This window comes from Leptonychotes weddellii, chromosome 14 (assembly GCF_054177405.1).
Source record: "Leptonychotes weddellii isolate Sample4059 chromosome 14, ASM5417740v2, whole genome shotgun sequence".
NCBI lineage: Eukaryota > Metazoa > Chordata > Mammalia > Carnivora > Phocidae > Leptonychotes > Leptonychotes weddellii.
In genome coordinates this window covers 48,334,185-48,357,894 of record NC_138382.1, presented here as the reverse complement: position 1 = coordinate 48,357,894, position 23,710 = coordinate 48,334,185, and the positions used below count along the sequence as shown (strand labels likewise).

The 23,710-nt window shown below is 48.3% G+C and overlaps 1 protein-coding gene across 9 annotated transcripts; it reads right to left on the bottom strand.

Annotated features, from left to right (window-relative positions):
* Window positions 1-47: 47 nt before the first annotated feature.
* NPR2 (natriuretic peptide receptor 2) lies at window positions 48-16,828 on the bottom strand. 9 transcript variants are annotated; one of them, XM_031039574.2, is made up of 22 exons: window positions 15,344-16,828; window positions 14,330-14,535; window positions 9,275-9,388; window positions 8,835-8,970; window positions 8,501-8,595; window positions 8,148-8,280; window positions 7,839-7,923; window positions 7,245-7,374; window positions 7,008-7,082; window positions 6,724-6,801; window positions 6,394-6,498; window positions 6,225-6,296; window positions 4,210-4,369; window positions 3,892-4,047; window positions 3,645-3,813; window positions 3,339-3,485; window positions 2,739-2,862; window positions 2,479-2,547; window positions 1,054-1,228; window positions 884-982; window positions 519-610; window positions 185-388 (listed from the first exon to the last, which is right to left on the bottom strand). In XM_031039574.2, exons 1-22 carry the CDS (start codon window positions 16,008-16,010, stop codon window positions 323-325), a joined length of 3,153 nt encoding a protein of 1,050 aa, XP_030895434.2. In that variant the 5' UTR covers window positions 16,011-16,828; the 3' UTR covers window positions 185-322. The 9 variants fall into 9 exon arrangements, 8 of the variants coding, with proteins under 8 accessions (XP_030895430.2, XP_030895432.2, XP_081659277.1 ...); XM_006743723.3 differs by having other exon boundaries at window positions 7,245-7,365; XM_031039570.2 differs by lacking the exon at window positions 519-610 and having other exon boundaries at window positions 48-388.
* Between the last annotated feature and the right edge of the window lie 6,882 nt (window positions 16,829-23,710).

The window sequence follows — 23,710 nt, the reverse complement described above, 5'->3', positions numbered from 1 at the left end:
CATCACCTTTCCTTGGACTTGCCCCTAACCCAGACTCTGACACCATGAAATTTTTTGTTGTTTTATATTTGGCCAAAATATTCTGGTTTAGATACAGATATTTACAGAAGATAAGGAAGAAGGGGACCAGGCCAGAGCGAAGCAGGTATATGTACAAGGCTGAGCTGCAAAGAGCAACAATTTCCATATAAGGTCGGGTTTTTGTGCACGTTGGTTTCCATCTTACACGACAATGTCCATTTCTGGTGTGTGGAGAGATGGTGACCACTGCCCACCCAGGTCCCAGCAGCAGGAGACTGTCTGATTTGGGAAGAAGTAGGGTTTACAGGAGTCCAGGGGGTCCTTTCTGCTCTCCTAGGAGCCAGTATGTTCGCATCTTTCCTTTTCCCTAGAAGTGGGGGAGTGAAAATAATTCAAATTCTTTGATGTTATTCTCTTTATCTCTCTCTTTTCCCCATGGTTCCCATAATTGCTTTCATCCTCCCTTTCCATGACCCCTCCCCATGGCCTGCCATCACCTTCATCTCCACATCCCCCCGAAGCTCTAGCTGGAAGCATCCTAGCTCATCCAGGGCATCCTTGGTGGTAGAGGAGACATGGATCTTCAGGGCTGGGGGTGGGATGAGGTTGCAGGGATGGTGGGAAGATGAATCAAAGAAAAGACAATAGAAGAATTGGCGGTATCGGAGAGAGCTTTACCAAACCACCACCCCTCAGGAGGCTCTCAGTCTTCCCAGGGCATGCACTAGAACCAAAATATGTCCAAGGATGGGGCAGTCAGGAACTGTGATCTCTCAGACTGAGAGATTTGGAGGAACTCTGAAAAGAAGAAAAGGACAACACACATTGAGGCTGAGGCTGGGGTTGAGGGCTAATGTTTTACCTTGACCATTAGACTCCATGCGGGAAGCAGTGTTCACCGTGTCTCCGAAAAGACAATAGCGGGGCATCTTCAGGCCGACAACCCCAGCACAGACGGGCCCTAGGAGAAGAAACAGGTTGGGAGAGCCTGGGAAAAGCAGACACAAGGGCTGGAGTGAGAGTCAGCCTTACCCGTGTGGACCCCTATGCGTAGCCTCAGCTGGTCATGGGGTCGGTGGCGGATGCGGAAGGAAGAAACTGCATCCAGTAATGCTAGGGCCATACGAGCAATTTCTGGGGCATGGCGTTGACCATTTCGGCCTGGGAGGCCAGACACCACCATGTAGGCATCTCCAATTGTTTCTACCTGATTGAGATGGGGATGAAAATGTCACCTCTATGTGGATCAGTGGGAATGGGGAAGCGTAGAAGGAGATAAGCTGAACACCACTATGAGTCATCCTAACAGCCTGGGAGGCCAGAACACTGACTAGAAGGTAAGTGCCATGGTCCTGAGAATTGGCGGAGGGGGGAGGGGGGAGAGGTGCAATTAAGGGAATCTTTAAATCCTCCTACCCCACCCCTGTACCTGGCGAACACCCAGTAAACGTTTGCTGAATGAATGGATACCCTGTCTACAACAACACATGGACAAATAGGTTCTGCTGTCAGGAAATGGGAAGCAAGAAAACAGGGCTGACCTGAAGAGCACAGAGGCTAGTGAGGAGGGCAGGCAGGCCCACTGAACTAGGCCTCAGACAGCCTGAACTGTGCAAGGTAAGAAAGCAGCCGGTTGGCTTTGTTAATTGTGCTGAAGCTATACAAAAGAATGGCCTATTTTTAGGAATCAGACACTGAACCCTTTAGGGATAAAGGGGCACCGTGCCTGCAACTTACTCTCAAATAGTCCAGAAAATAATTACATAGATATATAGATTTTTTTTAAATAAAGCAAGTGGGGTGAATATAAATAACTGGTGAATCTGGTAAAGGGTTTACGGTAGTTCTATGTTATAGTAACAACAGACATGATAGAGTAAGTCCAAAGGAAAGAGACAGGAATAGTATTATCTGTGCAATGTGCACTTTCCACAATAAATCTATTATTCCCAACTTACAGGTAAAATATCTGAGGCTCAAGGAGCTTTCCAGTTACTTGCCCAAGGCCACACAATTAGTCACAAAATCAACACCTAAATCCCAATGGTTTTTACTCTGAAGTGCAATAAAGCCCACTCTGTGCCAACTCAATGACGTAACAAAATCTTTTACAAGGTAGCATGTCCCTCACCCTAATAAATTATTCTGTACCGACATCCCATATGATTCTTCCACGTCTAGAAGGGATGGAGAGATGAGAAAAAATGGATAGGCTGTGTTTATACTCCTAGGCAAAAAGTGGCGGATAGGGGCTAAATTCTGTAATGGTTCTGATTAGGGCAGCCTCAGATTCACAAGAAATCAGACTGAAAGATACAATAAGAGTGCCAGAGCCTCATTTGTCTACAAAGGGCCCCCAGGAGGGCAAACTGACCATTGAGCGGGGTAAGGCATGTAGGGTTCAGGGAGACTGGGTTTTCAAGGTGGTCTCAGGAGAAGGGTAGCCCCAGCTCTCACCTTGTAGACGTCAAAGTTGTCAATTATGGCATCAAAGCAGGTATACAGGTCATTGAGAAGTGTCACCACCTAACAAGGATGGGAAAGTAGAGCCCCTGAGACTTGAGCCTAACTTTCTAAGAATTCTTAACCCATAAGCCCTAACAAAATATGGGAACTCCAGAACAAATGAATCTCCCCTACTATCAAGGCTCCCTATGCCCCAACGAAGCTCCCCCAGATCCCTATCCCACCCCCTACTTCTCACTTCTGGTTCTCACCTGCATGGGGGTGCTCTCTGCTGACAAAGCTGTGAAGCCAACAATGTCACTGAAGTAGATGGTAACACTGTCAAAGGCCTCAGCCTGTACAGTCTCTCCCCGTTTTAACTGCTCTGCCACTGAACTAGGAAGCAAGGGCCAAACTCAGAGAGAGAGGATGGGTGGAGGAGAGAGAGGCAAGGAGTGCATGGCTGGAGCAGAGATGCGTTGTAACATGAAAGCTAAGCCGGGTAGAAGAGAAGGAAGGTGACTGGGACTAGCTCAAGGTAAAGTATTTAAGTGGTGGGGGGTTGCAAGGGGACCCGTAGGGATGGGGGCTAAATGTCTCAAGTTGGGAGTGTTCTACATCCACTTGCTAGAGCAAAGGCACGGTAGAGCCGTGTCCTAAAAGGAAGGGTTGGGAAGCCAGGAAGAAGGCAGCATAGCTCATTTGGAGACAGAATGAAAACACACGGTCTATAGCCAGAAAGGCTCACTGTGTCAAGGTGAAACAAAACAGGGTTCTAAGAGTTGGAAAGTGAGTTCTCAGGAGCTTGATCTGGGAGAACCCAATAGAGTAGAATACTAAAGGAAAATTTGGGAAGGTGACCAAAGTCTCACTGGGGTAGAATTTGGTAGAGCAGAGCTTCAGCCTTGCGCTTCTCCTCCAGATAGGCCTGTGTGCGCTCCTCCACCAGCTTCTCCAGGTTATTGGCATACTGCTCCATGCGCAACAGCAGGTTGTCCAATATGCTTGTGCCGCCCTCCCTGGAGGGAGGCCAGGATATGGTACCTGCTCCCAGACTCTCAAGACTCCCAGGGCTTCCTACCCAACCCACCCTCTTGGCCCCACCAGCCCCACCTCATCCACCAACACTGATGAGGCTTCTATCCCTGGGGAGCCCTCGCCCCTTAGTGCCCTCTCACTTGTTAAAGCGGCGAATGAAGCCCTTAATTTGTCCAAAGTCTGGCCGCTCAGCTGGTTCCTGGGCCCAACATCGCTCCATCAGCAATACTAACTCTTCATTCAGTTGGGTCCGGTCAATGCTTGGCCGGAAATATGGCCGCTGACCATTTCGGACCTTTTGGACAATCTCTGAGGGTGATAAAGGCTTTGGATGAAGAACAGGGTCCCCCAGGTAGAGGAGTCTATGGGCAGTAGATTGACTCTTACCTTTGGGGCTGAGGTCCAGGCCCTCCAAGTAGAAAGGGCCACTGCGAAGTGCTATCTCCTGTAAGATGATCCCAAAGCTATAGACATCAGCCTTCTGCATGCCTGTGGTTGGCAGTGGGTTCCCACCAAGCAGTTCTGGGGCAGTCCACAGCTTCTCTGAAAAGGGAAAAGGCTGGCCAAGTCCTCAAAAAGAGTATCCCCAAGCCCATAATGCTCCCCATATTACTGTCATTCCATCTCCCTCTCCCACCCTCCCTAGGTGGAAATGATCAAGGCCAGAGGCGAAATATAAAAGGGGGTTGTGGGGGAAGGCCTCACTGGCATAGAGGGCGTGGCTGTCATCGGGTTCAGCAGCTGAACGGAAGCTGGCCAGGCCATAGTCTGTGATTTTGAGCACAAAACGACTATCCACCACACAGTTGGAGGACTTGAGACTCCCATGGGATGCAATAATGCTGTTATGGAGAAAGGCCATGCCCTGCAGGATACAGATCAAGTCATGGGTTTGGATTATATCCAGCTTAAGATACCCCCCTCTCCATGAGATGGGCATTAGCTAGCTGTCTAAAGATCTCGGGACCATAAAAACAATAAGCTACTTTTGGAAGGCATCCTTTACAGTAAGTTCCTACCCAAAGAAGCAGGCAGAATAGGAGAGTCATCCCTTCTTGGTACCATAAACAGTATATTGGCACCATGGCACCAGGGACAGGAGAAATGTTTAAGGGGAGGGACAAGGGGAGGACCGGAAAGGGCAGTCAGTCTTCTGAGTAGTAAACAGAACTATGAGGGTGAACTCCAAAAATTATATGTCTGACATCCATGATGGCCTCAAATGTATGGCCACTACTTAGGAAGACATGGCTAGAGACCCAGGTATCAAGAGTACCTAGATGCACCAAGGAAGACTAGCCAGCTGTAAACTTTAACATATAGCCATGTGTAGGCAGGCGAGTCAGCATGGAGGAGGAAAGCAATCTACTAGAGAAAATGCTAGGCCAGAGAGAAAGTGGAAAAAATAGTAAATTAGTAAAGCCCTGGACAATGGAAAAAATGGGAGACAGCTGCCAAGCCAATGCAGAGCCAGAAGAGAAAAACCTTTGCCTATGAGGGACTATCAGGCAGGTCCCAAGAAGGCAGAGTGGTGCTTCCCAAAATGAAACCCTGGGCGCCCGCCCCAGTCAATTCAGGTGGAACAGAAAAAGGATGCAGTGATCTGTATGCTAACCAAAACACCTCTGTCTAAATATTTAGCTCTGGACCTAAAAAATCATAACTCTAGTCTCTGTGAACTCCTCCTTTTTATTCCTTTTGATATCAACAAATTTGGGAATCACCAAATTTGTGAATACAGAAAGGATTAGGCTTCTGGCTTTTTCCTAAATCACTTTTCCATCAAATCATGGTACTCTCAAGAGTCCTGTTTTTCTTATATTTATCATCACAGTCAGCCACCACATCAACTTTACCTAATATTTTATCTCTCACTTGATGGCAAATTTTCACGCACACACACACAAAATTTTTTAAATAACCTCATGAGAATTACACAGAAAAACCAAAGCCAGCTTCAGGTGTGGTACAAGTGATCCACTAGGCTAGCTCACTGGCTATAAGAATTGCTCTAAACACTTGCCCAATCCTTCCAAGATTCAAACTCATACCTCTGCAAATCCATGCACCACTGGGTCACCTGAAAATAGCTAAAAACTAATATATGGGAAGATACCAAAGGTCTAGTATAATTTTCCTTCATTTCTCTTAGTTTTACTAGTAAATGTTCTTTTTTTAAATTTCAGTTTGTTTGGAGACCCCATTCATCTTTTTCCTGCTGAGAAATCTTAATATAAACTCTTAGAGATTTAAAAAAAAAAAAGATGATGGTGAGAGATCTGAGATATCTAGGGCAGGATGACAAAAATTCTTTGTCAGGACTCTTTGTGGCAGATAAATCTCCCCCAGTTAAAAACTCCAGACCCTTTACCCATTATTATCCAACCATAGGAATAAGGGGAACTGGAGAGAACAGGACTTTCACAGGACTAGAAGGAGAAATTGAAAGCAAAGATCAAGAAACAAAGGCATTTTAGGGGTGCCTGGGTGGCTAGGTCAGTTAAGCATCTGCCGTCAGCTCAGGTCATGATCCCAGGGTCCTGGGATGGAGCCCCACATCGGGCTCCCTGCTCAGCGAGAAGTCTTTCTCCCTCTGCCCCTCCCCGCCCCGTTCGTGCACATGTGCACTCTCTCTCTAATAAATAAAAACCTTAAAAAAAAAAAAAAAGAAAGGCATTTTAAAGCAAATGAACTCTTATGGAAGAGCAGGGAAGACTCACCTTAACAAGGTCATTAATGAGGGAATAACGAAACATCCAGTCCAAGTTGATGCTGTCATTTTCCAGAATATCCTGGTAGTGACATGGAATAGATTATATGACTATTCTAGTCCCACTAGCTATCACATGCTTATCTGCCCTATCCCTAGAATCTCCACCTTTCCCTTACCTGTAAACTCCCCCGAGGACAATACTCAGTCACGATGCAAATGTTGGGGGGGTCAATGCAGGCACCGATGAAGCGAGTGAGATGGTTGAACTGAACATCTCTCATCTAAGAACAACAACAAAAGGTGGGAAAGGAAAAAAGAATTTAAGGAGATTAAAAATCAGATACAGAAATAACGCACTGCATGACAGGACCTTTCTCTTAATTGTACCTACAACTTAAAATCCCTTATAAATAGGCCCCTTGCCTCCCTAGCCAATTTTACTATTCCCCTCTCCTCTTCTCCATCCCTATCTACCCCTCACCCTTAATCCATACAACATTACATACGTGTTTGAGCTCAAACAGAACCTGCCGGGTCAGCTCAATGCGCTTCTTATTCACATGTTTGATGGCAACAACATTTCCCTGATGGTGGGAGTGAAAGAGGAAAAGGGAAGTTAGTATCAGGAGTTCCCAGGTGCTAGGAAATCCTGGAGAAGCATGGGAACATCCAGGAGCTCAGCTAGACACAGAAAGGAAGGTTATGAGGGGCAGAGGTTCATGGCAAGGGGTGACATATGGGGATGAGAGGATGAAATGGTGGGGACCAGAACAAGCGGATGACTGTTCACCTTGAAGTGACCGGTGTTGGCAAAGATCTGGTATTTCCCATGGGCTGTCATGAGCGAGCCGTAACTGGATCCCCGCTGGGGCCAAGGGCAACATGGAGGCGGAAGGATGAAAGGAACATTAGATGATGGTGGCAGTGCAAGGGCTATCATTACAAGCCAATGTGCTGGGAAAGGTCCAGGGCACGAAAGGACAGGCACTCAGAGGGAAGCAGAGGGACAGCTGAGACCAGAGCTCACCAGAGACAGTGTGAGGCGACTGCCTGCACCTTTATGATATCGTTCTGAATTGCCAAATTGCAGTTCTTCCCAGCGAATGCGCCACAACATGCTAGCCAGCTCCTTCTCCAGCATCAGCTTTCTGTAAGGACTGCACACCTCAGTTGACTGGCAAGCCCGATCCTACCACCCCGGGAGCCAACAGTGGGGTTGTGGGGGGCTTCCCTGCAGCGCCAGAAGCTGCAACCATTACACTCGAGGTGGGACTCGGTGCAGGACTGCCTGAGGAGGATGCATTCTCTACACGTGGGATACGTGCCCTGTGCTCATTTGAAAACACAGAGGCTGAAGGCAGAAGTTCTTTCTTAAAATGGTAGCATTCATGGAAAATTCACCTTTGCCCTTAGAAGACCCCACGTGAAACCTGTCGTTAGGACACCCAGGCTTGGACCAAAAGTGGGAAAACTACACCTAGGCTAAAAGCTTAACGAGAAAGGCTAGAGAGGAAGGTGTTAGGCCTAAGAGACAACCATCAAACTAAGAATCCCGCTAACCCCCAGAAGGCCTGAGCAGTGGGAGGGAAGGGGGTAGGTCAGTGGGAAGCCCAGGACTCACCGGAAAATGAGGAAGCTGGAAACACCAAACATGATGAAGGTGATTCCTGTTCCCAGTGCCACAATGGCCAGAGTTGAAAGTGGAGCTGAAGGAGAGAGGGGACCCTGAGAAAGACTGTGTGGAGTTGTGGACCGGGAGGGGGCAGTGCTCAGGGTGCAGGGAGCAGACAGATATCTTGAGGGAAAGGAGTGAGGAGGGGGTCTGCAAGTAGAGGAGGAAACAGAGCTAAGGGTGGGGAGTCAGGGAGAGGAGATGAAAGGATGGAAGTTAGGGGAGGAAGGGTGACTCCCAGCCCCCGCACACACCCACTTTTATCACAGGATGGGTCGTCCAAGTCAAAGGCACAGGGGGGATTGTCCAAGGGGGGCGCCCCCTTCACCCAGGGAATAGGCCGTCCTGTCCACCAAATCTGCTTCTCAGCTCCTGAGTAGTGGGCTGCAGGCTGTGAGGAAGGAGAAAACTGGGCCCGCGGGCCTGCTCCCACCAGCCTCTCCCCCAGACCCCCGCTATTTGGCTGCTTTTCTCCCCAGCCTACCACCCACCCAGGATAGAGGTCCAGCAAATAAGTCCCTGCCTCTAGTACCTTTGATTCTGCCCCACCAAACCCTTGAAAGCTGGATATTCAGGGCCCACAGTCTCTTCCCTGCCTCCTCCCCCATTACCTGGAAGTCCCCAGAATCCAGGTCTCCCATGGCCCACAGGACAAAGTCAGTCTCTCGGTCATTGTTCTTGTCCATAACAACCAGTCCAGTTACACCTAAGATAGAAAAGAGCAGCCCTTACTTTGAGATCTACCCTCGGCCCCTCTCCTGTGCCCCGATTCCTCCGATTACCTCAGATCCCTCCTGCCCCTGTTCTTAATACACATCCACCTCCACCATGTTCTCTGACCCCTCCTAACTCTTCCTCTGCCCCTGGCATCTGTATTTTCTTCTGCCTACTCCGCTCGCAGGCCCATCAGCTGCGCTCTGGCCCCTGCCTGACCCTCTCCATTACCATGGTATCTTCGTCCCTGCATCTTCTCCACAATTCGAAGTCCGTCTTCCCGGGTGCCTCCCTCCTGGATTGTCTCGTTCAGGACTTCAGCATACAGCAGGATCCCATCGTAGAAGCAGCCAGCAATGAGGTTCATCTAGGGGTGGCAACTTCAGTAGGGGTCTCCAAATGTCCTGCCAGGCCCCTCCCCAGCCCCCTTTCCCGTCTCTGGGGTCTCCTTCTACCTCTTCTCTCTCTTCTGGTTTGCTTCCTTCCCTCCTGTCATTCCTAACATGCCATCCCTACTTCCACTGGACAGAAGAGCAGAAGGAAAAAGCCTGGATGACAGCAGACAGTCCCCAAATTGGGCTGGCTCCGAGGCCAAGGCTTGATGCTGAGTTAGGGAGAAGAGCCTTTCCTCAAAGCCTGGCCCGACTCTCAGGAAAGAGAGATCTACTTACCAGGGAGGGGGCCAGCTCCACACCAAAATCTTCCCGGGCTCTTATCAGCAGACGATTCTGGAATTCCTGATACTCGGGATTTGGGGGTTCTCGGTAAGTGATCACCAATACTGTCTGCACCAACAGCACATGGGGAGAGTGAACAGGATTCAAGATAGGCATTGGGGAAGAGAGGAAGCAGGACAGGGAAGCTCGGTGAAATATTCATGATACAAAATATACACAGATGAGTCTGAAGGCTGAAAGGACACTAAGCTCTGTGTTGTGCATGCACCTGTGTGTGTGAGGGGTCCGTGCAGTGCACGTTTACTACATCTGGGAAGAGGGGAGTGGCACCCACCATGAAAAGTGCACGGTTCTGGGAAGGTGGAGCCTGGGAAATAGAGATACCCGCTCCATCCCCCAAACCTGTGCCCTTGTCTTCCCTGTCCCCTCCCCCTTCCAGGCGGCCACGGCACTCACAGCTGCTCTGTCCCATCCTTTCTGGGGACATACTCACTATCAAGGACAACACGGATCAACAGCTCCTCTCTGAGGTGTTAATTACTGTTAAGGTGATCAGTAAAGTATTGATATTTTCCTCTGGGCCACTTGGACACAGTGCCTCCACCCAGTGAATTAAACAGATTTCAGGACACCTGAGGGAAACACTTGGAGACAATGAGTCCATCAGTGAAAAGTTGTGGGGCCCATTCACTGAACGCGTGTGGAATACCCACCCTAAGCAGCACTGTCCTGCATACGGGCATGGTCCTATACGTCACTAAGTAATAGACATGTGTCACAGAGAAAACACATAGACACATGCCCACACACATTTCATAGCTACGCAAATGACACACGTGATCTCAGCCAGGCCCACATCACTGGCCTTGGGTCAGCGCATCTCTGTCTCTCTCTGGGATGCCCTCCTGGCGCCCACTGACCTCACACATTTCCCCTTGCTTTGCTGATGGACATATTGGCCTCTGTCTACACCTCAGGCCTGCACAGTGACTGAGACCAGCCTTTGCCTTGGATGGGAAACTGGCGTCGCAACTTCAGGGCAAGACTTCATTCAGATCAATGCATTTTGTGAAATGATAGATTAAAATCTACTCACTTCTACCAGTTTTGTTCATTCCTGTCACTGAAAGTACGTATGGACATGGAGATACTAGATAAATCACATATATGTGATTTACTTTGTATTAACTCATTCTAGGTAGGAAATAATAAAGTTAATCTCTAATATGTAGTCATTACATTAGACTAGCGTTTGCTTCATAATGTAATTATTCTTCCTGGAGCATTTGGGTCCTTGATCACGCGCTTGTAATACTCTCCCACCCTCAGGTAAAATTTAAAAGGAGAAGGGGGCTGAGGATGGGGTTGGAAGGGTTTGTTCAGTAACACTTATTTCAAGAATAAAAGAAAAATAGAAGGGTAGGATATTGTTGACAATGTTAAAAAATCAGTAAAAGAGCCCAAAAAGATCGTGCTTAACACAATTTATATCTCAATATAAAGGCTGATAACAGGTTTTTAATGCTTTTTAGACACTTCATAATTCTCTAGGCTTCTCTGTTTGCTAGACTAGCAGTTCTCAAACTTTTTGATTTCATGACCCCCTTTACACTACTAAAAATTACTGAGGACCACAAAGAGCTTTTGATTACACGGATTATATCTATCAATATTTACATTTTGGAAATTAAAACTTACAAATATTTAGAACACAAGAATACACAAGTACACCTTCTCCAGCTGCCAGGCTGACAAGAGCATCACATGTCATGTAGCCTCTGGAAAACTCCACTGTACAATCGCGGAGGGATAAGAGTGAGGAGGCAAATAAACATCTTAGTATTATGTTTTAAATAGTTTTGACCTCACGGTCCTTCTGAAAGGATTTCAGAGGCCCCCAGGGTTCCAAGACCACATTTTGAAAACTGCTATGCTAGACTGTTTTTGCTGTGGTTACTAGCTATGTAAAAAAAGGAAAAGAAAAGAAAAAAGAAGAACCTCCAAAGAATTTCTGTGCTTGCTCAGGGCTACATAGAGAGAAGAAGGTAAAGGTAAGTAATGGTGGCCCTTTTCACAGTGGACCCCAGGTGAGAAGAAAAACAAGCAAAGGCTGCCAAAAACGTGTTTAGCCATCGTTTGCTTACTTAGTTCTATTGTATCCACTTATTCTTCCCTATCCTGGTTGATCACCTTGGTTTACGGTACCTGCTAGCCCTACTCCTCGGTAAATGAATTCCTAGTCCTCTCCCCACTTCTCCCCAACACGCACCTTAATGCAGTTTAGTAAGTCCATGCTAGGCACGTAGAATACAAAACTGAGCATGATCACGCAGCTATGGCTTAATGAGAGAAAAGTCATATCAATATACTTAATTTCAGAGCCCTCTCCCCCCAGTAGGCCAGGTATCTCTGGGGTAAGGGCTCTCTGCTCTTTCACCCTTGGTTGTAGCTGACCACCCACCTTCCCTCACCCCCTGCCCTGCTCCAGCATTGGAACAGGATAAGTAGCTTTTCCAGAGAACACCTCGTTACCCCCTAACCTTCACCCCACCCCAAAGCCTTGATTCCCCCCTCAGCATATTCTTGATTGCTGATTCCCCCCTTCTCTTGTGTCCTAGCAAAATCTCCCTATGTTTTTCTATCTGAATAATGCCTGTAGTGAGTGTGAAAACTGAGAATTAATTTATCTAACTGTCAGCTGACTAGATCTCATTTCCCCCACCCGAAGTGCTGGGGCCCCTTGACTGGTAGGAATTCCCAGATGAGAAAGAAAGGTATTCCTTCCACCAAAAAAAATACAGCCCAAAAGGCTCTGGAGTCATCCCATTTAGGAGCACCATAGAGATCTTCCTCGACCACACTAGCTAAAGTACAATTCCCTCGTTATTCCCTTCACGTGAGAGGCCTTGGTTTTGTTTTGATCTTCGTTTTTTGTGGGTTTTTTAAGTAACACTCATCGCAAGTTGCCCTATGTTTGTATTTATTTGCTTATTTAGTGTCTGTCCATCCTATTAAATGTAAGTTCCAGGCAAGGACTACATCTGTTACGTTCTCCACTGTATACCAGCACCTAGCAGAGTGACTGGGACATAAGAGGTACTCGATAGATACTAATAGAATGAGTCAATCTTCAAATGAATCAAATATCGACCGAATGATGTGGTAAATTCTACAGGAGACAGAGTTAAGCACAAGAACAGGAAATTCAGTCCAACCTGGGGATTCGAGGATTGTTTCCTCAAAGGGAAAATAACTCATCTGAGTCTTAGAGAATACGCACACATTATCCAGACAGACAAAGGTGAGAAGGTCGTTTCAGGCAAAAGTTACAGCATAAACGAAACCTGTCCTGCCACTGCCCATGTTCAAGTGTGACAGTCACGGACTCAGACCCAGACATGTCATTCACAGTCAGATACAACCAAATATATAATGACAGCCACATAAAACTTTACTCACTGGAGATGATGACCACCAAAGTCCAGCCCTTATACACATCTACTGAATTTCAGACTCAAAGAATCCCAGGTGAAAAGACCTTAAAGTTATCCCATAGGCCACCTCAAATCCTTTTCAGGAAAAGGAGAGATATGGATAAATAAATAAGAAACACATATAGGAGCGCCTGGGTGGCTCAGTTGTTAAGCGGCTGCCTTTGGCTCAGGTCATGATCCCAGGGTCCCGGGATCGAGCCCCGCGTCGGGCTCCCTGCTCAGCGGGAAGCCTGCTTCTCCCTCTCCCACTTCCCCTGCTTGTGTTCCCTCTCTTCGCTGTGTCTCTCTCTGTCAAATAAATAAAATCTTAAAAGAAAGAAAGAAAGAAAGAAACACATATACATAAATTAGTGAAAAATTGGTGAGAGAATCAGGGAACAGTTCATGGGTGTGATTTGAAGAGGCAGAGATTTGGGACGAGGAAGGAAGAGCGTTCCAGAAAAAAAGGAGCAAAGAGCACAAAGGCAAGAGGACGGGGAGGCCCAGGGGTTGGGGAACTGAGAGAGGTCTGGTTGGCTGGAGTACAGGGTATGAGGGGCACCAGGAGGCAAGACTGAAAAACTGAGCTGAACACAGACCGTAGAAGGTCTGAAATGTCATGTTAAGGAGTCAGGACTTTATTCTGTAGAAAGTAAGTCATTGACAGTTTTGAGCAGAGGAGTGAAATGAACAGAGTCATGTCAATTACCCCTACAAATTGTTTCGTAAATTCATTTCTTTGCATTCCTACCACTGCCACTGGCATGGGAGCCCGCATCACCTCACCCCATTCGAGACCCAAGTACTCCTCTCCTAATCCAACCTGAATTCTGTCTCTATTTCTCTTTGCAAAAAAATCTCAAGTACCTCACATTCAAGTCCAAGTACCTTAATCTTAGGTTCAGAGCTCTCCTTAATTTGATTATACCTCTGCAACATTATTTCCTATATCTGCCTCAAGCCAACCCTTCTTTCTTGGCAGGTCAGTATCTTCTTGGTCCCCCAAATATGCCCATTCCTATCTTTTTCTCTTTGCTCAGGCGGCCTGGATCCTGTCTCCCATTCAGACTAGGAATATGACATCTACCTTTCAAGTCACAGCAGATTCTTATTCCTTTATAAAAAGGCTTTCCTAAACCCAGCTGACATTGATTCTCCCTCCTCTGAACCCCCTGAAGTTCTTAGTATCTGTTCCAGGACACATAATCATTTTCTTTCGCAGACTTGTAGTTAACTGCACCGCAATCATGCCTCGCTTATCCAGAAAGGATGGAAGTCCTCTCGGGGTCTGGGACCAGGTCTTTTCTAGAACTTTTCTCCCTCACAGTATAGTCTACTAATGGGACTTTAGGAGGGTGTTCCAGGATCTTGGGAGGTAGCGCTGACACTCAGGACAGTCACAAAAGTGGAGAAGTAAGAAAGAACGATATGAAACTCAAAAAGCCTCTGTTCGTTTCCCTCCTTGTAGCTCATAATTCCTGCCCTGTTCCCGGGGTTTCTGTGGGTCTTATGAGAGACAGAGAATCTTCAAAGAAGCTCCTCTTCCCCCCTCCTCCAAGTTTGGCTCAACTGATACCTGAAAGGCCTCTCTGAGGGCCTGGGCCTGTTCCCAGGTGCGATTGTCTTGCCAGGGCCGGCCTGTTGAGCGTGTGGGGCCGGCACGGAGACTCTCCCCAAAGACGTCCAGGTAAAAGAAGACATAATCCCCATTGGTCAGGTTCTCCCTCTGGGCCTGAAGAAGGATCTCATGCAGCATCTCCAGAGGGCCACAGATATACACGACTGGGAACAGGTACAAGACAGAGGGGCATTCTGAGAAAGGATCCGGTCCCCACACAGCCCCCTCTCTGAACCATCTGCATTTCCATCTTTAGCAAGGAAGAGAGTGCCCTAACCTATCAACCACCCAACATATGCTCCCCAACCCTCCCCCTTGGAGTCTATGTCGTAAGTACCCTGGGGCCTTATGGACCATCTGGCAGAGGTCAGAGTCTGACACCAGACCCCAGAGGAAGGGAGCTATCAGCTTCAAGCCCCTCCTCTTCCCAGAGCTCTGCTTGTTGCCCCCCACCCAGCCCTCCTCACTGCCCCACTCTGCCCTGCCTTTCCCTAGGCTCAAAGGCACTGACTGCTCAGAATTTCTCTCAGTGTCAGCTTTACCCCGTCTTTCCCAAACAAATCTGCTGAACCCGAAAGTTCATTTATGGAGTCCTCACGATTTTTCTGCGGCCAAGGGCTCTTGGTGCCCCAGTCTAAGAAGTCTCTGCTCACAGATGGATACACATTCACTACGCCAGGGCACTCGTTTCATATTGCTCCCCAAATTCAATTTCTGCCCAATCCCACATTCTTCCCTGACACAGGAGTCGCTTCTCATTCTACCTGAAATCTCATCCCTGGTTTCCATCTGCCTGTGCCATCCACGGGCTCCCCCAATCCAACGCCCTCACCTTCGTCCCAGGTGCTCTGTCCACAGGTGCCTCTTGACCCCAACCACCACGTCCATGCACCATTTATTTCCCAGTGCTGAGCTCCAGGGATGCGGCGACCCTCCTCCCCCTGACCCTAAGATAGCCCGGGCCACACTCACTGCGCCCGTTGGCCCGGATGAAGTGGGTGGCCTGCTCCGGGCCCCCCGGCTCACGGGCATACACCTGGTGCTGCACACTGAGGTTGCTGCCCTGCAGGGCCTCAAAGACGCCCTCGATGGTGAAGTAGTGAGGCCGGTCATCCGTGCGAGCGTCCAGATACAGCAAGGCAGCGCGGGCGGTCCAGTTGAAGTGCCCATGTAAGGTCACCACAAACTCCCCCAGCTTGGGAGCCGAGGGGCCAGTGCGCACCAGGGTACGATAATGCTCACTCTTAGCCGCGAAACCAGACGCCACGGCACCCGCAGTCAGCAGGGGAAGACGCCAGTGTGAGGCGAAGCGGGCCACGGAGGCAGCGGGGTACACGCAGCCGGGGCCCAACAGAAGATCGGGGTCATGGTACAGCTTGAGGTCCACGGCGCGCAGCGGTGCCAGGTACTCAGAGCAGGCGCCGTCGAGTTCGGAGCTGACAAACCGGAGGTCCACGGGCAGTGCCCGGCCCAGCGCCTCCACCGCCAGGGCCACGGCAGGACCCACCCGGGGCCAGGCCCAGGCGTAGCTCAGGTTGTGTTCTGGCAGCACCACCGCCAGGGTCAGGTTCCGCGCCCCGGGAGGACGCACCCCACCTGCCAGGGCCGCCACCACCAGCAGCAGGGATGGCAGTGCCATGGGGAGGAAGCAGCAGCCCCGCCACCCCCAGGCCCCGGCGCCACTCTGGCCTCCGGGGGAGGCACGAGCGCCGCCCAGCCTGGAACCTGGGGGGAAGATGGCCAGGAAGGGAGGTGCGGAGCAGCTAGGTAGGCTGGGGTACAGAAAGTGCTGGGGACGGGAGAGGAGGCGATGGGAGGAAGCCCCAGCGGTAGAGGCAGGGGGTGGGTCTACCAGCCTGGGGCGAGGACTGAGGGCTGAGTAGGGTGGCAGGAAAAGGGAGGGACCAAGGGGGCCTGCGCCTGGGATGGGGACAGTGAGAGGTGAAGGAGCCTGATAAAGCTGAGGAGGAAAGGGGGATCCGAGGCTGGGATGGGGTGGGGGTGGGGGGGAGGCTGGTACAAAGAAAAGGCCCGGGGGCACCTCGCCGCTGAAGGGACTAGGAGGGCTGAGAGCCGCAAAAAGGAGGACCAAGGGGGTAAGGTGGGAGGGGGCCCGCGCCGCGGAAGGACTGGGACCATGGGCGGGCGGGGAGCGAAGCGAGGCCTGGGCCGGAGGAGAAGGAAAGGCAGGGGTGAATCTCCCTGTGAAGGCTTCTCCTGAAGCTCCTGCTTGGACTAACGGGCCCAGGGCGCTGGTCCCATCCGGAGCTGCGGCGGCCCCGCCCGTGTCCCAGCTCCTCTCTGCTCCGCTCCTCCTGGGCCCGCGCGGCCGGCGCTGCCCGGCGCTTCCTCCCGCCCCCCGCCTGGGCCCCCAGGCGCGCCGCTCGTCCAGGTCAGGTCGCCGCGGCCGGGCCCGTCTCCGCTCGCTGCGCCGGCGGCGGCGGCCGAGTGTGACTCCCCGGGCAGGCCGCCCGCGCCCGCCCCCGCCCCGCGCCTTCCCCGCCCCCGCGGCCCCTCCTCCTCCCCCTCCGGCCCCACCCTCCGGCGCCTGCTGTCTCCCCCCACCCCCTTGCCTGGCGCCCAGGGACATCCCAGGTCTCATACCCACCCAGTGACAACTCGGGGGCTCCGCGCAAGGGCCTCTCAGGCCGGCGAGGTTCCTGGGCGTCCTCTCACTTTAAGGGCCTACCCCTATCTCCCCCAAGCCCCTGGCCCACTCCACCACTCTCTGCCCATCTTGCACAGTGCCACGAGCCCAGAACTTCTCCCCACTCGCGTATCCCGTTGTTCTTAGGGTCCCCTCTCTACTCCCCTGAGTCCCTCCAACACTCCAGTCTCCAGGAAGCAGTCAGGAATCCCCACATATTTGGTATCCTCACTAGTCCTCCACCTAGTAAACCATAGCACACTTCCCATTGCAGGAACCTCTCACTCCCTCACCAGGAAGACATGCCTGCTACCTGGAAGATTGACCCCTCCGGGACCAAGGGACTCCGATGACTGATTTTTCCTGAGTCCTTACAAAGTCCATGGGTGGGTCTCCTTCTTCCTTAGAACTCAACTCTCCAACCTCCCTCTTCCTTCCCCATGCTCCCTTCTGTAGTCTCCCAAGTCCTCAGAGGCCCTCCATAGCCTGCTAGGCCTCTACCACACCATCTGCTCCAGGGACCCAGGCCAGGAACAGCCTCTCCTCTTTTGTCTCCCTGCCCAGCCCAGGCTTGCACCTGATAACAGCTCATGGACTGACTAAGCAGAACATTCCCCCCTGGCAATGGAAGCCCATTGTATCCCCCTTGGGTTCCACCCTGCTCCCAAGCCTCCAACCTAGAAGGCTCTCCCCAGATACCCCATATCTGGCATGCCAATCTGATCCTGAGAACAGCTTATGAGGGATGATATCATGGTTGCTGGGAGGGACTGCTATGGGACCTTGGGGAGTTTCTCTCAAACGGTCATAAAGGAGATGCATATAAATCCATTCTCCTCCCCCTCCTGAGCGCCACAGTTTGTCTCCCCCCTTCAAGCCTCTCCTCCAGAAATCACAGTGCCAAGAAGCTGAGAGCTCCAAAAGTAGAGGGAGGGGTGTAGGTGTGCAGGGAGAGAGGAGGGGCCTAGTTTCTCTGAGATGAAGGCGACACCTAGTGGTTTGGGGGGGAAATGAAGGACAATGACATTTTATTCTTAGGTGTGATTATTTCTTTATTGAACACTGGCTGACTTGCACAAGCTGTAGGGATGAATACAAGAAAAGCTGAATAACACAGCCCTTACCTTGGAGGAGCATGTAGTTGGAATCCATGGGGCACAGAGGCCAAAGGCAAGCCCCCAGCAACAACTTGCCCCAAGTGCAGTAGAAATGGAAGCCTTAGGACTTCTTTAACACAGAGGGATGATAACTCCAATTCCAGCTCCTGACACTGTTAGTAAAAAGGAATTTCATCCTATCTGAGCAAGGAAGAGAAGGACAAAACAGTCAAAAGGGGATGGGACAACCTGAAAAAGACAAGGTTCTAACTTCAGATCACATCAACCAAATATGTTTTAAGCAACTATACACAGCTTAATAAGAGAAGCAAATCTGTAAAACAATCTTTGCCAGAATCACTGAATTTCAGGGCTAGGAGGAGTCTTATAAATACATCGTTCAATTCCCTTATTTAAAGATAACTGAAAACTGGGATCCCAGGCTGGCTCAATTGGTAGAGCATGTGACTCTCGATCTAGGAGTTATGAGTTCAAGCCCCAGGTTGGCCATAGAACCTACTAAAAAAAAAAAAAAAAAGAAGTTAACAGAAAACTAAGTCCCAGAGAGGGAAACCACTCCTCCCCCAACCCTACATGGCTTTTTAACAGGAGAGACTGGAATCCAGGCAAGGCTCTATATAGATATTCTCTAAGGTGGGGCTCTGTATAGATACTGTGCTAACTCATGAACTTACGGTATGAAGCCATGCTTTTAGGATAATGGCCACCAAAGACCCAGACAAGTCTCTCTGGAACACCTGCAGACCCTAGTGAGCACCAACACCTCTGTTGCCTAGATTCCCACACAAGTTCAAGTACATGATAGGTCATTATTCTGAATATTAAGAACAACTCTTGATTATGTTAGGGATTAAACTTTCAATCATCTTGCCCTCTTCTTTCCAACTGGCCACTAATACTAGAAAGTGGGAAAGGGCAGGGAAATAAAAGTTAATTGCTTAATGCAGCTTCTTATTAACATCCAGTGAAAGGTTTTTGTTTTTTCATTTTTGAGGACAGGCTGAAAATATTATATAAATGAGAACTTCGGTTATCTATATATTCCCATTATCTAAGTTCCCATTATCTAAGTGATCACTGCTCTCATTGATGTGGACAAAAAGATTTTGGCTGTAATATTTGGTGACCCCACTGTAATTCATAGAAAACCTGAGAAATCTAAAGACACTGCTAGCCTGAGCAGCACCCAGCCAGGCTCCACCTTTCTCTCTATAGGGTTGGTATGGCCTTCCACTACTTCGCAGACACCACCTATAATTTCTTCTAGGATAGGACCAGCCCAAACACCTCTTTTCTCATTCAGAACTAAACTGCCGAGCATCAAATCAGCTAGCTGCTAGAAGCTGCTGTGTTTTCCAAAATGCCCAGTTCCTTAGCAGGAAAAAAAAAAAAAAAAAAAAAATCCTACCTCCAGTCACACTCAGGCCAAAGGAGGCTCAAGACCCTTGCTGAGTTCTGGGACCACCATGGGATTTGGGCTCATGCTAATCCCCTCCATGGCAGGGCCTGAGGCCCCAAACTGACTCCCAGTTCAGCACCGAACAGTTTTACAACTTACCTGATTTCACAGCTAACTCTGGACCACACCAGGTTTGCTCTACACCAGACCATGCCTCCAGACCTGAAGGATTCCAGCAAAACAAGAACAAAAACAAAACAAACAAAAAACAAAAACCACACACCTTCCAGTCTTCTCTCTGCTTGACTGACCCGATCTGCAGAAAAGGGCTTTAACTATTTGTGAACTTTCTCCTGCACACAAGACAGACAGGTCCAAAGGAACCTGCCAACAGAGGGCAGAGAACAGCCATGGAAAGTAGGATAAAGTAAAGGAGAAAAGATACATTTCAAATGCAGCATTTCAATAAAGGGAGGGGAGGAGGCAGTGTAAAAAGAGAAATACATACAAGTGAAACATACGGAAGGCAAAGAGAGACTTTTTTTTTCTTTTTAAAGATTTTATTTATTTATTTGAGAGAGAGAGAGAATGAGAGACAGAGAGCATGAGAGGGAGGAGGGTCAGAGGGAGAAGCAGACTCCCTGCTGAGCAGGGAGCCCGATGCCGGACTCGATCCCGGGACTCCAGGATCATGACCTGAGCCGAAGGCAGTGGCTTAACCAACTGAGCCACCCAGGCGCCCGGCAAAGAGAGACTTTACAAAAATTCTGCATTGTTTCTTTTAGCCCCAGTAAAGGAGAGACAGAATCCTGAAAACAGGTCAAACCCCATTATTGCTCATGTAGCCCACTCCCCTCCACCTCCTTACTTCCCTCATGCTCTATACAGCAGTGTACAAGATGGCTCTAGACCCTGGGTCCAGTTCACCTTCTCATAATATTCAATATCCTCCAAGAGCAGCTATTATTGTTTAAAGGATCAAGGGTTTTTACTTTGAATTCACACATCATTTTTTCTTTTATAAGTCGAAAAGGTTTTAAATTTAAAATATTTTCAAATCAGATCCCAGCTTCTAAGGTACCTGTCCCAATATGTATGCTGGAAGTTGAACTGGTACCATACTCTGAGGGCCAGAAATACTGGTTTTGTGAAAAGACAGTCCACATGGGTAGTTTTTCAAGGAATTCCTGAGAAGTTTAAGAATTGTCAGGAGAAGCAACTGTATATGTTTATCTTCATGATAATTCAAGCTCCAGGTGAACCCTATTTTTTACCCATCTACTCCATCAAAGCCTGGATCACCACCTCTACGCATTCCCAGTGGTTTCCATTGTTCTTCCACACATGGCCTGTTTTCCCAGGTACATATACTGCTTCTCTATGTTCCTAATACCACCCTTCACCATTATTACCAACCCCAGTAATTACTTAGCACCCGCTGGGAGCACCTGCTAACATAAAGCTTCAGATATAATATTCTCTGTTATATTTCTTTCTCCACTCCACTTAAAAGTCTACTTTCTTCACAAAGTCTTTCACTGAGAAAAAGAGGCATATGTTCCCTGCACCACAAATACGTCACATAAAAAGAAGTAATGGAGGGGCGCCTGGGTGGCTCAGTCGGTTAAGCATCCAACTCTTGGTTTCAGCTCAGGTTATGATCTCAGGGTCCTGGGAAGGAGCCCTATATCGGGCTCCGTGCTCTGTGGGGAGTCTGCTTGAGATTCTCTCTCTCTCCTTCTCCTTCTGTCCCTCCCCCTCCCACCACTCACTCTCTCTCTCTTTCTCTCTGTCTCTCATGAATAAATAAATCCTAAAAAAAAAAAAAGAAGCAGCAAAGGAAACATGACCACAACAGCTTCTAGAGAATGGAAATGTATTAATCACTTTTTAAATCTTTTGCTCTACTTAGAATTTCCTAGAGAAACCAAAGACTGGGAAGAGGAGGAGAAATCTGAAACAGGATCTGACAAAACTGTACTCTTTTTGCATGGCTACAATATGTCATGAAAAACAAAAAGAGTAGCTAGCTGTGGCAACATAGAATTGGTTGGGAGACAGACTAAAAGCAGGAAGACCATTCTGAGGCTCCTGGAGAAATCTGAGCATGAACTGCTAAGTGCCTGATTTAGGAAAATGGAAGAGTAATGGAGAGAGAGAATCAAATATGAGATAATATGAAGGAAGAAACAACAGGACTTGGTGGCACACTAGATCCACAGGATGAAGAGGAAGGAGTCAAAGACTACTCTAAGGTCGGGGGCACACAGGCAAAGGCCAGGCAGAAAATGTAAATGTGAGAAGCAGCTGAGTAGGGGTTTGCAAACCGTGAAGCCCCTGCTCCATCTAATGTGGATGCCCCCACTCTGGGATGGAGCCCAGAGTTGTCAGCTGTTATAATTTTTCCTTAGGACTGTTTCGACAGCCTCTGGGACAACTCTCTGGGCCTCCAGTCTCACCTCCCTCCAAGCCATCCTCCACAATGTGCTCAGATGCCAAAGTGACCTTTTGCAACAAAAACCCAAGTATGTCGCTTCCCTGCTCAAAATCCTTAAATGGTTCTCCATGGAAGATGTGTTTTTCAAACTGTTATTTTTAGCATCAAAACTCTTCCTTCAAACGCAAACTTAAATGTAAAACAGAAATGAAGCACAGCTGTTCCAGATGCAATAGCAGGCCCAGACTCCCTCCCGCCTGCCCTTAGTGCCTTTTCACACACAGCCCCCAAGCCTCTGGGCCTCTACCCTTCAAACGGGCGGAGCACAGATTTTCCAAAGTGTATGTATGTAAGATGGTTTCAAGGAATCCACTTCCAGATCCTCGTCTTCCATATGTACTCTTTCCTAAAACTGATCTGCCAAAGAATGACCTTGCGCTCACAGAGACCTCCCACTTTACAAAAGAAAGCCATGTCCCTCGCTCATGCCAAAGCTAATTATGAGGAGTTGTTCTGGGGTGTGAAAAATGCTGGGACACCAAGCAAAGGGATATATAAATGAAGACATTGATCTAGGAAAACTTTTAAAGATGAATCAAGGTGCCTTAAGTTGATAGGGCTTCCTGCCTTTTCCCTCCATACACATAATTCTGTAAAGGGTAAAAAAGCATTGGAAATGGCATGTTTAGGGGCGCCTGGGTGGTACAGTTGGGTAAGTGTCCAACTCTTGGTTTCAGGTCAGTTCGTGATCTCAGTCAGAGTCATGATTGAGATCAAGCCCTACGTTGGGCTCCGCACTCAGTGCAGAGTCTGCTTAAGACTCTCTCTATCTCCCTCTGCCCCTCCCCCTCCAAATAAATAAATCTTAAAAAAAAAAAGGAAAGAGAAAGGAAATGGCATGTTTAGCCCAGGCTGGGATTCATTAGCCAAAAGAGGATACATTAGTGACATATTTTGTCTTAAAAGTAACTGAAATACACTAAAATAATTGGATATTACTATATATAAATTATACCCCAGTAACTTAACTTAAATAAGCCAAAAAATTGTAACTGGAAAGTTCTGCAGGTCATCAAAAAATTCAGATACATTAAATAAAAACCACGGGTAAACAGTTAACTTATTTAGTATTTAGTGTGCTTTATTTATAAGATAGTTAAAAGTCTACTTTATCGAATTGCCATGAGATATCTGTTACAATTAGTCAATCCTCAGTTCATTCCAACTTGTAAAATGACGTTTTCCATCGCCTATTAACAATATATAAAGGTAAGCTTGGATTATAAATGTGAGATTTCAACTTTAAAATGTGTAAGGGGGTTATTATTTTAGGGAGCTACAAGCAAACAAGATGGAGGTCTGTGGCTCAAAATATCACTTTGAAGGGCACCTGGCTGGCTCAGTCAGAAGAGCATGTGACTCGTGAGGTCAAGCCCCACATTGGGCATGGAGCCCACTTTAAAAAATAAAATAAAACAACACTTTGAAAATCAACAGCTACATAGTGACTCTTGATCCTATCAGATGTTAGTCTCTCTTCTGCTAATAAATATTTTAAATAACAGCAACTTACTAACCTAAAATGAAATTCATAGATAATATAAGCTATCTATACACATAATTTCAAACACCAATAAAATGTCCTAGCTGTAACAGAAAACAAATAAAAGACAATAACTGGTGGTAAAATAATAGGTATTTCAATACATAAGTGGTTGGACAGGACTATGATAGAACA

Coding starts and splice junctions, on each gene's coding strand:
- NPR2 (XM_031039570.2), bottom strand. CDS start 16,010: ATGGCACTGCCATCCCTGCTGCTGGTGGTGGCGGCCCTGGCAGGTGGG. Junction 9,389..14,329: donor CCCTCAGAGAGGCCTTTCAG/GTATCAGTTGAG, acceptor CTGTTGGTGCAG/ACAGTATTGGTGATCACTTA. Junction 6,297..6,393: donor GTCCTCGGGGGAGTTTACAG/GTAAGGGAAAGG, acceptor TGTCACTACCAG/GATATTCTGGAAAATGACAG.